The sequence below is a fragment of the Glycine soja genome, chromosome 10, assembly GCF_004193775.1.
Source record: "Glycine soja cultivar W05 chromosome 10, ASM419377v2, whole genome shotgun sequence".
NCBI classification, from domain to species: Eukaryota; Viridiplantae; Streptophyta; class Magnoliopsida; order Fabales; family Fabaceae; genus Glycine; species Glycine soja.
This window is the reverse complement of record NC_041011.1, coordinates 895,278-910,831: the sequence shown is the minus strand read 5'-3', so window position 1 is coordinate 910,831 and position 15,554 is coordinate 895,278. Positions and strand designations below refer to the sequence as shown.

Here is a 15,554-nt window from a genome sequence, read left to right as displayed (position 1 = left end):
CCAAACTTGTTGCATTGTTCTTGATTTATGATTTTGATGAAGATGGATACACTATATTTGATGATATAATTGGACACAATCGCTAAGGAATTACAAACATGTACATATGTTGGTTATGTGCAGTAGTTTGGCTCGTCTTTTCTTACTAATATAGTAACACTCGTTGGAGGTGTCATTAAGGGGTGATTACAATACGAATAAAGGCAAATAAAAAATTGACCAGCAGAGTAACAGTCGTTGCTATATTACATTTCTTTCCTAACTAGCACCTTAAGCAATTGTGGCAGGTGATTAGGCCAACTAGGTTCATGTCTCTCATCTTCCTCGCAATTATTTGCCTACCTGCGTGTTTATTGTTTTTCTTTTACGTTGGCATTGCAGCATGAGATGTAGAAAACGAATCCTGGGCATTCTTATAAAATAAAGCTCATCTATGTGGTGACATTTTACATCTTGGTTTGTAAATCTTGGTCCTTTTTTATTTTCGTCAGGTGATGTTTCTTTATGTTTCCAAAAGAGGACGAAAGGGGTTGGAGGGTTAGATTTTTTTATCATTCAAGATGATGCGAGAAAGAAAATAGGCTCAAGGCATGGTAGCATTTATATCATTACAACTGGCTCACAAATTTAAGGAAAGAAGAACATTTGTCTTGCGTTTGCCTTACACAAGTGAAAAGTGGCGAACTTAGTCGACAGAGTTGTATTAAACCAAAATAGTGGTCTAAATAGATGAAGAAAACTTCTCATAAGTTTGCTACACTCAACAAGGATATTATAATTTTTATCTCTAGATTTTTCACCTACTTGACACCATTTGTAGGGCAGGTGGGAGGTGAAGGGTACGGGTACAGGTATAGTAAGCCGAGCAGGGGCAGTTTCATATAGAGTTTTGGATCATGAATTCTAAACCCAGATCACCCGAATGTTTCAATGGTATAGTATAAATATAATCATTTAAAAATGACGCATTATTGTATTGGCAAGGATGATCAGAATACAACAAATAGTGATATATTAAACCATACAGGTGATACAACAAATTTATACAAGGTCTCATGATGGTAGTCACTTCACAAGGTGTTGGATACAATAGTGTACAGAGTTTAACAGTTTACATAATGTACGAACCGAAGGTTTTCTCGGTGCTATAATACATGTAAAGAAATCCATCCTCATCCTTGAATGATCTATACACAGAGTCCATCATATTAGCTGCAATAATCACAAAACACAAGACATTTAAGCACACTACCACCAACAAAAACAAAATTGTAAAGAGACCATTGGGTTTACCAGTTTGAGGCAAAGTATTCTTCACAAATACAAAGAGAGCTTTTCCAGGGGGCAGACTCAGTCTGGAACTCAAAATATGAATGAAATGCCCAACAGACAAGTCTCGAGGAACAAGGTATCTATATCACAAACATTAAAAACTGTAACCATGACTTCAATTTATATAGCTGCTATAGCTTATACATTTATAAAATGCAAATTCAATTTATCTCTTATTATCATGACTTCAATCATGAAGGATGATCTTACTTTTTCTTCTCCAACTCAGGCAGATCGCATTTCGCATATCTTTCCACAATCACCTGCAGAAGAAAAACAAGAAGAATCGATCATATAATGACAAAATTAGGGTTAGGGAAAGCATGTTCATCGTCACCGTGTGCTTCTACATAAACCGAGATTAAATATTTGATTAATTAAGGAGAAGATGATTACGGGGACTCGATCGGGGTATTTGGCCACAATATCCCGCGATTCTCCAAGCCTTTGTTCTGCGCACACACCAAATCAATCAAGTCTCAGATAAGAAAGTAAACCCTTAATAATGGTAGTAATAAAAAAAAAATAGGTGATAAGAGGAGTTGGGAGAACATACCGAAGGTATATTCATCCCTGAAACTGGAATTTCCTCCCATTCTTAGGCAACAACAGAACCAGAGAAAGATGGAGCCTTTCTTCCAATAATTCTAAACACTTCTCAACTAAGGACTAAAAACACCTCAGATTTAATATTTTATATATAATATAATTATTATGTAAAATATAGTAAAATTAATTGGCGGGGATAGCTCAGTTGGGAGAGCGTCAGACTGAAGATCTGAAGGTCGCGTGTTCGATCCACGCTCACCGCATTTTTAGTTAGACTTATTATCGAAGCACATATTGAGAGGAATAAGCCCGTTTTACTATACCAATCACCCTAAAATGTACCAACTAATTTGAATTTGCGTATTAGTGTGTTTATAGCTTTTAATTATTATTCACCAAATTTCTTTTTAAATAAAAGTTTGTTTTTAATTCAATGTTTAATAAATACTTTAATGTTAAAAAGAAAATTAAAATCATAAATAAAATAAAATTGTATATTTATACAAATGACTTAACATTGAGGGTGAAATCTTTAATGATAAAAATAGTACAATTCTATGAAAGAATTGTACAATTATAATGTATAATATAAAATATTACTCTTGAAATTTTTTTGATGCATCCATGTTACTCTTGAAATTTGATATTAAATAAAGAGTATATATATCAAGTTAGTCCACTGTCCACGCAATGTAAGTCCACACAATATTAATTTAACTCGTGAATAAAGTTCTAATAGAAAAGTAAAAAAAAAATGCATTAATAAATAAATAAATAACACCAAGTAGTCTTAGCCAATTAGAATAATGCTTACCAATTATCTCATCACAATCATATTTATGACAGAAGCTTGTTTCGATTGAATTTGTCTCATAATTCATATGGTAAACGATCGATCTCAGCCAGAGCCACCAATATATCAAAATCTGGACCAGAACTGTGTCGTATGCAAGGAGTCATCGTCTACCACGCAAGTTGTGACTGATATCATTTTTCAATTTTTAAAAACTTTAATTATTCTTTGAATTTTTTTCTTTTTATCCAAACGTAACACTTCATTTGATGACAATGAAATTGAAAAGAAAGAAAAAAAGAAGGGAAATTAAAAAAGAAAGAGATGAATTTTGAAATGACCTTGACATTCGATATTTCAATTGAATTACCATATAAACGAACTCGTCATTTAATCAAGAGTCAAACAAGAATGTAAGATTTCACACAAGTATTACACTAAAATATAATATCCTGCCAAATAAAGTTTTAAGTAGAGTTGCATCTACATACATTGTACAAGGATGGCCATTAAGGATAACAAATACGTAAATAATATTGCACAGTTTAGCTAATACAAAGAACCAGTCCCTAGAGGAAATCTCGGTCATTCAGTCTATGAACGCATCCTTACATTGCCTATCAAGTTTTATTGAGTTGCAAGTTAATGAACCTTAGCTTGTTCCAAAGTCCAAATTCTCCCACCTGAAGGGTCGGAACATACATATAACTTCGGGGGAGCTTTTAAACAGAAGGGCCACACAGACACAGACAGCGGCTATTGCCACCATTGAGAGCATTGCAGGTCTGTATACCAAAGACCTGCCTACTGCAGTTCTGCAAGAAATTCTCTTGTCACAAAGCTTACAGTGCCCTTGGCCACGTATTACTTCAGCCTTTCCAATCTCAAAGGTAGTGGATAACTCATTTTGCTTCTCGTTTGTATTGCTCTCCGTCGTATTGCTTGGAATCTCAACCACCACATGAGCTGCTCCTTGTCTCTTATTAATTTTTTTCTGCACTAAGTGAATGTAAGCATAATGGCCACGTAAACGGGCATAATCCTCAGGTGTCGAGCCTGTGCTGTCACGAGCATTTTTCCATGCTTCAATTCCCACCTGTATTAAAAAACTTCATGTTACTAATGTAGCACTAACCTGAACACATGAAGCTCCAGATTTCCAACAAGCCATAAAATAAAAAAATAAATCATCACTTTCTATCCAGGTTTCAGCTCATTCAAAGTCACACAATACTGGCGGCAAGTGTAGTTTGGAAGGTCAACCAGCTATATGGATTGTTAGTCTAGAACAGCACAGATTAATGTTACCCAAACAAATTTTAAAAAGGAAGTATGCAATGGTGACAAAAGTTCAAATACTGTAACAGCTAAATGCACGATTCGGAAACAAAATGTGCAAGAATTAAATCCAGTGATGAAGATCCAAATAAAACTGGGAAGAAAATCTCTGTAGTAAAAGAAGTCTATTCTCAGAGCGATATAATTTAAAGTAACAGAAATTTTACCATGCAAGGATCATTAGTCAAAGCATCAAGTACATCCTCAGAACCATCTTTCCCGGCTGCTATATGGAGTGGTGTCAAACCAGCAGGACCAACAACATCAGGTCTAAACAAGAAGGTCTGATTCTCGCCATCAACCAGTGCCTTGTCTTCAGGTCCTAGTTTATCAGAAATATTCTCAGGAACATATCTCAAAAGACACTCCACTAACTGCTTGCTGTTTCTCCTTACAGCTTTGTGAAGGAGACCCATCTCTGAAAGCGCGAGATACAAGGAAGGATGATCTCCTGTATTTACAGTTCCATCAAGCAGTAGGTTCAACAGTTTTCTCACTGCTGCACACCAATCATGATCCATGGAAAACTCAATAAGCCACTTGAACCGTTTCAATGGAAAGAGATCCTCACTAGAGTTCAATTGAACCATCCTTAATTTCAACTGGCTTCTGTGAAGAAGCCAACCCATTTCATGAATAAAATCCATGGCTTGATTTTTGGCTTTAATTTTTCCAGTCCCTTCAATATCTGGATCAGTTTCACTTAATTCTAGAAGAGGCTCAAGTGTACAGATTTCTGAGCAAACATCCTCCTCCACAACAATGAAAGGAAAAAAGCTGCTACTCAAACCCTGGTCCTCAATCTAGAAAATTAACAAAAAAGAAAGTAGAAAAAATAAAGCTTAGCCACATAGAATTAGTGCAGTATTGCTTATCTTCAGTTAAACATATGGCAACACTTGTATGGATGCATGCTACCGTCAATAAGAATCAGATATCACAACTTATGAGTTAGGACATCACTAACACTCAACAGTAACCGGCGTGTGTGAAAGTGTGTCATAAAAGTAAAAACAGGGTAACATATGAATTTGCTTATCCTCCTCATGGAAAAAATAGCCTGTCCATCCCTACTTTTTTCGGTAGATAATTTGGGAGAGAGAAGAAAAAGCACCTCAATAAATCCTCTTCCATTCATCACAGGGACAGAGCATGAAAACTGGACACACTGAAGTTCATCAGGCTCTTTGGAGCTTTGATCCATTGACATATGAGCATCTTCACAGACCAGATATTTCCCTTCTAAAGCACACATTAACCTGAGGGAAGGTTTAATGGTCATATACCATGCCAGTTCAACAAAAGTATAGATATATTCAAACAACATCCTGGAACTCAGAGAGTAGGTCCAGGTAACTTTCTAAGTAGGTATTTTAACTACAAACCATGCAAAGGATTGACAAGTCACAAAGCAATAGAGATTACCTAGTGGCAGGGCGTATCAGGTTGACACCCTTAACAGAAAATTGAGCTCTCTTTGATGCTGGTGCAGCAATTGGACTAACAGTCAAAATCTTGCTATAATTATTACTTCTGAAAGGTAAGGAGGTATCTATGACAACTTGACCTGCAGCATGAAAATTGCAGTAAGATAACTAGTCATTATGTCATATAAAAAAAATTGTTATTCCTGAATGATATACAGATATAGTTATTTCATACATAAACCACAGTAACATTACAATAATGTAGATTGTAGACAGCATTAAAAGCCCAATAAAATAACATTAATGCTCAATGCAGTCCACCACCTAAAGTAATATATGTGGCTAAGACAAAAGTTAGATGTAGATACAAGTCTTTAACATAGATGACTCCTCATGGCAAGGACTTTAAACTTTTAAACATATAATGAACTTAATTGATTACTGAAATAAATTTCTGACTCCTGTTATCTTGACCCCTAACAACAACAATGACAAAGACAACAAAGACATGGCAAGAGACCATTAAAAATGAAGGCCATCTGATGCTGCACCCTGATGTGAACCCATCCGTTTCTCCAAAAAGTATCATCTGAGACATCCAACAGCCTATTCAAACTGGAAGTCAGATCATAGCAAAGCTGCAAAAAAGGGGGGAAAGCGTGTAAGGTCAAGGGTGTCCCATATTAAAAGAAATATCCACATGTAAATAGTTTTAGAAGGAAAAGGCTTACTTCCTCCCACAAAGCCTCAGCCTGACGCAGATAAATGGTCAAAACAATACAACCAGGCCGTATGTAGCTCTCCATATCAGTAGGACTGTGAGATAACCAGTCAAGAATCTGGCAATTGAAACCCACAAAGTGTTATTAAATTACAAACGAAAGAAATGAATTGCAGTTATGCTCAGTTGCTTTAGAAAGCTTAAAGTACCTGTGCTCTAAGTACAAGAGGAAAATCATTTGGCTCTTTACCGAAGAGCTTAAAAACAATTCGATCTGTGCGACTCTGAATGATGGAAACAAAAAATTAACCGTTAAATGACAACAATCTCAATACTAAATTAAATGTAAAAAGGCATTGTTCAACAACGTAGGTAAGAAAAAGGGAAATAATCATCAATATATATTAATTTAATTTTTTTGTGTTTTCCCACTAGAGATTTTGTTTTGGGCCAGGAGGGGGGAATGATAAGACAGTTTAATAAAACACAGGAAGGAGCAAATAGCTAAATACAAGAGTCAAGAAATTTCATATGTTTTCACTTCTTATAGCCATACCACCAAACTGGCACAAGACAGAACCAAAAATCTAAGAACCAAGACCATACACTACCTTTAATTCCTTAACATACAACTGAATTATGTATTGTGGTAATTTCTGCAAAACATCCTTTCTATTGAAAATCACATAATCATTGGGATGAATTGTTTATTTGAAATGACAGCACGAGAAGAATGTAGAATACCCAATTCAAAATAATGCAGCAAGACAAAAATACCTGAGCTTCTCCACTGAAACTAGAAGGAGACTGGGCAGATGCAGAATCAGAATTTCCACTTGTTTGAGGTGGACTTGACTGATGGGAATCTTGTTGTGCCCATGGGTAATCAAGAGAGCTAGTCACAAGATTTGTAGAGACAGGCAATCTTTCTAAATCTTCCATACCATCATCTGAGTCAATATATATGTCATTCAAATCAAAATTATTCATCTTGATCTGTCCAGCGGTACTGTCTCTGGCTTCTGAGTAGGCTGGAGGACTGTTTGACATGCTGGGCTTTATAGAAGATGTGATTTGCTGATCAGCAGCCCTAGCATCATGTGCATGCATCACTTGTTGCTGCATTTTAGCAATAGATACAGTTTCATGTTGTCTTGTATCAGTTGGAGAGCCTTGAGAACCATTGGAGAATAAAGTAGACATCATTTCTGACTTCCTTGATGAACCATCTTCTCTCAACAAATTCTCTGGTTCTCGCAAAAGGTTAGCTATGTTCTTGCTCCCTTGCTCACCATTCTGACTAGCAAGACTCCTCAGAATATGAGTTAGTAGATCCTGATCTGTAGTCTGATCTGACCTGTCAGCTATAATTCATTAAAAAAAAGTCATCATCCATCCCTTAAAAAACCTCAATCGCAGCTGAAATACAAATCAGAGAAATAGACGAGAATAGTCATATTAAGCAAACACAATTAGATGTCATAAAACTGAAAGATTCCAAATGCCAGTCTAACCATATGCTGCAATAAATAAGTGCTTCAAATAATTAGTCTAATGAGATCATCATCATAACACCACACATGATTGACTCTTTTGCATAAGCAAAATATTTTTACCATCCCCCAAAAATTTATTGCATACCAATTGCAGAAAAATGCTTATTCTCCAATGAAGGAGAACAAAAATTATTAGAGAGCCTTGAATCTTTCCTTTAGAGAGGCCAATCATTGGTCTCTTCAGGCCACCTTAACAAAGATGGGCATAACTCATGTCAGTTTTAGAAAACTTCAACAATAAAATGGATTTATAAAGCTCATTTAATTACTCATTCCATCAAAGTTCCTCATATATCTTGCAGTTAATTAATTGACAAGCTCACGGGCATCAGATTATCATATGTACTCACAACATCAAACGGTCACAAATTATTAGATAAAACAACTCAGGACCACTAGGAATTTCCACTGTATTATGGAAACATAGTGCATAATATTAATCAGGCTATTTGCAAGGCCTAAAAGCTAAGTGCCTAGTGATAAGAAAAAAACACCAATTCAGAAAAACATCAAATAGCAAATAGTCACCAGGTCAGAGAGCTAATTTAGATTTTTTATTAATTTCTCCTTGGCAAAGTTGAGAGAACAGAAAGGTAATTATACTCGGCCAGCAATTAAAGCACTAAAAATTGATTTCACCTGCTAATTGCACAAGTAAATATTACTCACAAGTAGCAAGAGCAACTTTCCAATGCATCAGTACTCGAATTTGAAACTCATTGAAAAGGCCCAGTCTTAGGAAATAAGGATTTTATGAGAGTTTAATAAGACAGTGCATCTCATTGCCACAATTGAAGAAATATTTTGTCTTTCAACATACCTACAAATTCTTATTAGTTGAAATTAACCTTGTGACGAGGGCTAGCTAGGTAAAGTTGACTAGCACATAAAAACCAACCTCAAATCATTTTCCTTGCTCTCCTCTAACCAGCTAGACGATCTTCCTCTTAAAAACTAAACATATCTTATATATCAATCATTTAAGTCAGGCTTCTATTTAGGCCATTGCAGCCATGACACTGAACTGCGCCATTACGGAGGCTCCTGCTCCGCCATGGCGCTATTCTCAACCACAACCCAAACCAAATTCTTCAACATGAAGTGGAATAGAAACTTGAGGAAGGAGATAATTTCCTCCATGCATGTCTCTACTGAAGATATGCACTGGGCCCAGTTACAACTTGCAACTAATTTGGATTGAAAATTCAGATTAATCCTATATTTAACATGTCTTGCATGACCAAATACAGGTTTTATAAAACCATATTTGCGCAACTTATCAAACTACCTTCCAGCAGCTATTGACATGGCAGTAATGTATAGGAAGGAATAGTTTAAATTATACCAGACTGTTCATCATTTCAAACTAGTAAGACAAGAATCAATCAATGCCATACAAAATAATCAAGCACATTACATGAAATCAACTCCTCTTGGCGCTAGTTACAAAGATAATGATTTAAAGAAATACTCACAATGCATATTTGAAAGTATCTTCAATAAACTTATCAACAGATAGCTACTTGTCTGATCATCATTTAATGAACTTCCATTAGGAACAGCTTCATGATTTGTTTTCCTTCTTCGTTTATTATGCCCTGCCAAACGTCTTCGGCAGCTTCTCTTTCCTTCATCAAACTCTTGAAGCAGGTGAAACCTGTTGGTTGAGAAAGACAAAGTTATTGAATTGAGTGATTTTAAACTTTAAATATTTGCATGAAAATAATAAAAAACAATTGATAGCTTGAAGGACTTCTAAAAGAAATTTACAACGATAATCAGCTGTATTCAGATATCATTTACAATTTTCGGTGATTTGCTGCATCTTGATATCATAATTAATACTACCTCTGGTCCTATTTATAAGAAACAAGATGTAGTGTATTTTACACTATATAACTTGTTTCTTATAAAAATAGGAGCAGAGGTAGTGCCATTTATTCCCTTAATACACATAGTAAATATATGAAACAAATTCGAACTGATCAACTACAGAAAAAGCTGAAAGGGGAAATTACCTACTGCATTGTTGACAGAATCTCTGCATTGCATTTCCCACAAGCGCCCTACTGGCCTTGGAGTGCATCTCACAAACTTTATGTCGCCTGTGATAATCCTTAGCTTTGCTCAGATCAGCACTGCAGTCCTCCACCTGACAAACAGCTCGATTTGAAGTACTTCCCGACACTCTACTTTTCTTCCCATTCGTACCGTCCCAGCTTGCAACTTCCCTATCCACCACTGCAGAAGCATGGCCACCAAGCTTTAAACTAAGAGTACCCCCTTCCTCATTCAAACCATCATCCTCCAGCACAATAACTCTCCTTTTCTTGTCCCCTTCCTTGTTCCCCTTGGGATCCCTTGGATCTACTTCCTCAGAGGTGGAAGAACTGTTGGATGGACCTCCGGCCACCAGGATCCCAGTCCCGGACCCGGTGGGGAAAAACTGCCGTCCCACTCCAACACCGTCCGCCGGCACCACCGGATTCAGCCGGCTAGCGATGAACAGATCACCATCCCATCTCCAATCATTCAAATCCCACTCTGAGGACCTCTTCCCCACACCCCTCAAATCCGAGGAAGCACCCACACCGCAAAAATGATAAGCCTCAGCTCCAAATCTAGCTTCCATGGTCACAAACACAAACTACACAGCTAAAATTCCAGTTACCAGTACGAAATCAACAAAACGGAATCACTCACAATCATTTAACCTTACTTCACCCCCCAACAGCCCCAAAAATAGCAAACCCACGCAACCATGATTCCAATTCAGTCCAATCAGCATAGCCGCCACCAACACTTACAATCTCCCAAGTCAACCACAGTAACACAAAAAACCTACCTCAGCTCAAGTACCACGACAGACACAACAACCTCTTCCTTCTTTCCTTGTTCAACATAAATTATCTATAAAAAAAAAAAAAACGGCAGGAAGAAAAGAGAAACATTAAAGAAGGTTAGAAAGTAAAATTCAAGAAGAAATTGATGATGAAGCGAAGAAAAAAGGCGTACCGGCACGTGAGTGGTTTGGAGTGAGAAGCAAAGAAGATCGGCGGCGAGTGGATGTCGGTAAGTGCGCCACGCAAAATGGCGAACATGTTCTGTGGACGGAAACGGTGTTGTTGTTGTTGTTGATGATGATGGCGATGTGAATGTGAATTTGATTTGTTTTTTATTTTCCCATTGAGGATGGAAAATAATAATTGGTAAAATGGTGGTGGGGATTGGGAACAGTAGAGCCCTAGTGGTGGGGCCAGTTGCACACTTTTTACGTTATGGAGGAAAAGATGCCTTCTTTGCTTTCCTAACGCTGTAGCTGCCTGCACCAGATCCACGCACGCCCTTCATCTCTCCGCGTTTCGTTTCGTTAAGTAAACGTCACATTCTTCCACTTCCCTGCAACAGTTATCATCACCACATGCCAACCACGTGTGACCGCAAAACCACACTCTCTTTTACTTTTACTTTTACTTTTACCCCCTCTCAGTCTCATTATTATTAGCGTTTTCTTATGTCCTCTAACTCTTAATTACTATGTCATTATTTCACATGTGTTCCACTTAATTTTCCTTTGCTCTTGAGTTTTGACTCCACCTTCCTACCGTCAACGTCGCTACTACATACTAGTCTTATTTTTTTTGCTACCACAAATAATATTATAAGCGATAAATAGAAAAAGGTATGTAGTAGTATTATTATAAAAACCTGCTCTAAATTAAGTTACTTTACATGACAGTGTTAACCTGTATAACATTTCTGTCATTCCATACACATGAGTTTCCTGAGCTGAACACATTTCTCTACGTAAGGAAATACTTACAGTCTGAAGAGCAAAGTATATCATTAAGTAAAATGATTCTTAAAACATTTATGGAAGGGTTAAACGGAAGATAGAGAGATAAGTAATTAATGTAATTAATTATATAATGTGACTAGAAAAAAGAAATAAAAAGAAGAAGAATTTTAAATCATCTTACAAATTATCTTAATTACTCTCATTTTCTTATGGTAAGTTTTAAATGTATTTTACATTTTCAACATATTAAATGCTTTTATTTATCATAAAAAGATAGTAGAATGATTTGTAAGAAAATGAGTAAAACGATATACCACCATTACTCTAAAAACTATATATATAAAAAAAAAAAAAACTAGAGGTGTTGGTAACTCATTAGAAAAAGCAGGAAATATACTATGAGATTATGCATTCACATTAATTCATATATGGATCTCAGAGTTTAATCCATTGGGAGACTCGATAGCCTACAGCCCTGCATGCATATATATTCTTTTAATCGGAATCAATTAATATTTTCATTAAATTAATAATGAAAAAATTTCCTTGCTAACAAATGCAAATGTATTGGGTATCTTTTTCCTCGTGTTTAGATTTCTTTTCTTGAATGCTGTAGAATTGGAAAGTTGTTTCTTTTTCGTATAAACAAATCTGTTAGCTTGGAAAAGAGAAAGTTTTCCACGTCGCTTCTAATACCATCCATTCTTTTGAATGGCTTTTTGTAAGTTGTGTGTCGAAGATAATGTTTTATATTTATTTCTTATAATAATTATTTCTTATAATAAAGTTCGTTTGTCATATTTAACCATCCAAAGTTCGATTTTACAGATCGAAGGGGTTGAAGTTTTTACTACATACGATGTAAGCAAATTTCAAATTGTTCAAATATTTTTCAATTCAGATAAAATATATAAATAAAAATAAATTCAAGCAAAAATAGATGTTTTGTTATTGATAATAAATATTATACTTTATAAAATATAAAATGATTAGTCAAAGAATTTAGTTCAATTAATTGAGTATGATATATGCGTTATTATAAACCCTTGACAATAATAACTAAAGAGAAGACATGTTTATTGATATGATATATTTAAATTTAAAATTTAAAAATCAAATTCAAACTATGGTTGGTAAGATTATAATAATTTAAATTTTTAATTTATCTAAAAAGTGAAGACATTTGATACCATACGTCAATATCTAAAACTAAATAGAGAAATGATATTTAAAATAAAATTCCATGGTATTTACTATTTAAGAGAGAATGGCATTTAAGATATTAGAAATAAATAGAATTTAAATAACACTATACTCGAAATTAGAAACAAGAATAAAAAGTATTTAATTCATAAAATAATCATGTAACTTAATAAATATGAGAAAATTACTAAAAGTATTCTGATTTTAAAACAATGATTAATATTTATAAATGTTAAAACACAATAAGTATGAAATTGGATTTACATCAACCACTCATTTAATTATTAAAATGGACACCTTTTCATGGTTAATTGCACTTTTTAGGTACTTACGAATTATAATTGTGTGATTTTAAGCCTTTAAATTTTATTTGTGTTAATTAAATCTCTTGAAAATTAAATATGTGTGACTTTAATTTCTTTGATTTTAATTGTGTTAATTAGATTTCTCAAATATTATAATTGTGCGATTTTGATTTATCAAATTGTACGATTGGGGACAAAACACACACAATTGTGGTATCAGAGAACTAAAATCGCATAATTTGTCATATTTAAAGATCCAATTAATCCAATTAAAATTTGAGAGACTAAAATCATATATTTACAAAACACGAGGAATTCTTTTGGTCTCTAGCCATTCAAAAATAAAAAAGACTAAAAAAAGGTCTGTAAAAATTAACAACTAAGATTATATAAAAAAAACATACAGATAAAAAAAAAGTGTTAAATTATATATAGGAATTAAAATCATATTATAATCCTTATTTTTGTATAATTCTGAACTCACCTCTCGCTTTTTGGTAAATTTTTAGTTTTTGTAATGGAAATGATTTATTGGTGAACATAAGTATGAACCCCTGAGAGAGAGAAGTGCTTTTTAGTTTTTTCCATTATCCCACAAATCCAACCAAAGCCGCGTAAATATTCTCCACTGTTCCCTTCGGCCATTTGCTCCAAATTAAATAAAGCACTCCAGACACCATAACCACTACAACCTGCCAAACTAACTAACAGCGCAACCCAGAGACATTAACGTAACGCTGACGCAGAGAGAAGAATTGAATTTGAAATTCCTGTTCTATCCCCTTTTTTCTTTTGTTTCTTTAATAACTATTATTAACATCTCGCAACATGCATGAGTCTGTTTTAGATCCCCTCCGAGCTAACAGCCTTTGTTTTTTTATATACATGTTTAATTTAACAAGTACTTGCACCGCGGCATTATTGCTAAGAACATGTCTAACTCCATACCTTAATTCGCGATTCGCCAGATATTGGTCATGTTGCAACTTGCAATGTTTTCATTACAACAGAAGACTATCACCATCCATGACCATGAAACCAAAATCTTCCAGAATTGTTAACGCAATAATTGCTTGCTTAGAGTGTCATGATTCCCAGGGAAAATTGAGCATGATTGATAAACAATATCTAGCCATAATATGAAAATTCAAAATGGCTTTATGAATCTATTCTCAAATTTGTCAAATTATTTTGTCTAGAAAATAACAACATTCCTTTAATAACACTATTACTCGGAGTGGCTCTTGGTGAGTTCTCATACTACACTCTACATCCATAGTATAGTTTCTCTCATTTTTACTTTATGAAACAGATGTAAAAGGGTTCATGATCAAATAGCTCAAGGTAGAAATGGAGTCTCTCATTTTTACTCTATTCTATCAAATTGTAAATCCCTTTTCTCTCACGTTACACACTCTAGCATGAGTTTAGTTAGGAGGCATGTTAATCTCGTCGCTCATAAGTTTGCAAGAGCATCAAGATTTTAAACTGGCATCCATAGTTTTGATTATATTCCTGTTTTTGTATCATCGAGTATCCTTGATGAAATGAAATGATTTTGTTCTTGATAAAAAAAAAAAATATTATTTCATCTAGACTTTATTTTATTAAAACAAACTGTGGAATTATTAGTATCTATTTTTGATTTATTTGATCAACTTGATTGATATGTATGTTATAAGTTAGTTGACATTCTCAAACATAGACCAAGCAGTACTTTATTAATAGCTTGGTTCAAGGACCTCATTTAACTTAACAGGACATAGGGGATAGTACTCTATTAATAGCTTGGTTCAAGGATCTCATTTAGACAAGTCCTCACACTTATAGCACAGGACATAGAGGATTGTGGATCCTCTTAAAATTAGATTGAGTATTTTGTTACTTGTTTGATCCAAGGATCTTGCTTTTAGATTACAACTCTCCTACGAGAACAAGATAAATCTCTTTGTGTAGACTAGATGGTTTAATCCACACAATAGCTGAATCATTAACACTGATTCCAACTTTTTCTTTCTAAATTAGGTCAAAACTAATAAGATTATATTTTCCTTTTTTTTGGATTAGGATGACCCAACAAAGGATATATAAAGGCTCAAATGAATCTTAAGTCATGACAATGATTACTTCCGTTAAATTAGACCTAGCGACTAGCCTTCTACGTTTATTCTTTGACAAAAGCAACACCTACAAAGAAAATACTCATTATTTATTTATGACATATTCAAAATGAGAATTATATCTTCAAAATAACAATATTATTTTAATTCTATAAAAAAAAGTCTTGAAATCATAAGCATTTGACAAAAAATTGAGTGGTATAGAACAAGGTGGAATATTGTTCTTAATTTGTTTCAAGGAAATTTCTCACACTCTTATAAAAAAAGAAAGGAAATTGCTCGCGCAGCTGAGAAAAGAAACGCGCGTGGGCCGGGCACACAAATTGTTTTGTTTTTGTTTTTTTTCAACAGGAGTTGTGCTTCTTTCATGCATGGTGAGATTTTACCTATTCCTTATTGACTTTCTCAATG

The 15,554-nt window shown here is 34.5% G+C and overlaps 2 protein-coding genes and 1 non-coding gene across 3 annotated transcripts; 1 reads left to right on the top strand and 2 right to left on the bottom strand.

Moving 5' to 3' along the window:
• Positions 1-947: 947 nt before the first annotated feature.
• On the bottom strand, positions 948-2,028 carry LOC114370376 (autophagy-related protein 8i-like). The gene is made up of 5 exons (XM_028327698.1): positions 1,889-2,028; positions 1,729-1,784; positions 1,543-1,595; positions 1,294-1,412; positions 948-1,212 (listed from the first exon to the last, which is right to left on the bottom strand). The coding sequence occupies exons 1-5, from the start codon at positions 1,926-1,928 to the stop codon at positions 1,112-1,114; spliced, it is 369 nt and encodes a 122-aa protein (XP_028183499.1). The 5' UTR covers positions 1,929-2,028; the 3' UTR covers positions 948-1,111.
• A 43-nt stretch (positions 2,029-2,071) lies between these two features.
• TRNAF-GAA lies at positions 2,072-2,144 on the top strand. Its single transcript has one exon. It is a non-coding gene; the product is annotated as a tRNA-Phe (tRNA).
• A 919-nt stretch (positions 2,145-3,063) lies between these two features.
• Positions 3,064-11,028, bottom strand: LOC114371153 (squamosa promoter-binding-like protein 1). Its single transcript, XM_028328584.1, has 11 exons — positions 10,732-11,028; positions 9,735-10,626; positions 9,192-9,373; positions 6,938-7,524; positions 6,370-6,444; positions 6,171-6,278; positions 5,960-6,077; positions 5,438-5,579; positions 5,127-5,271; positions 4,180-4,815; positions 3,064-3,770 (listed from the first exon to the last, which is right to left on the bottom strand). Exons 2-11 carry the CDS (start codon positions 10,346-10,348, stop codon positions 3,327-3,329), a joined length of 3,051 nt encoding a protein of 1,016 aa, XP_028184385.1. The 5' UTR covers positions 10,349-10,626; positions 10,732-11,028; the 3' UTR covers positions 3,064-3,326.
• Positions 11,029-15,554: the final 4,526 nt, after the last annotated feature.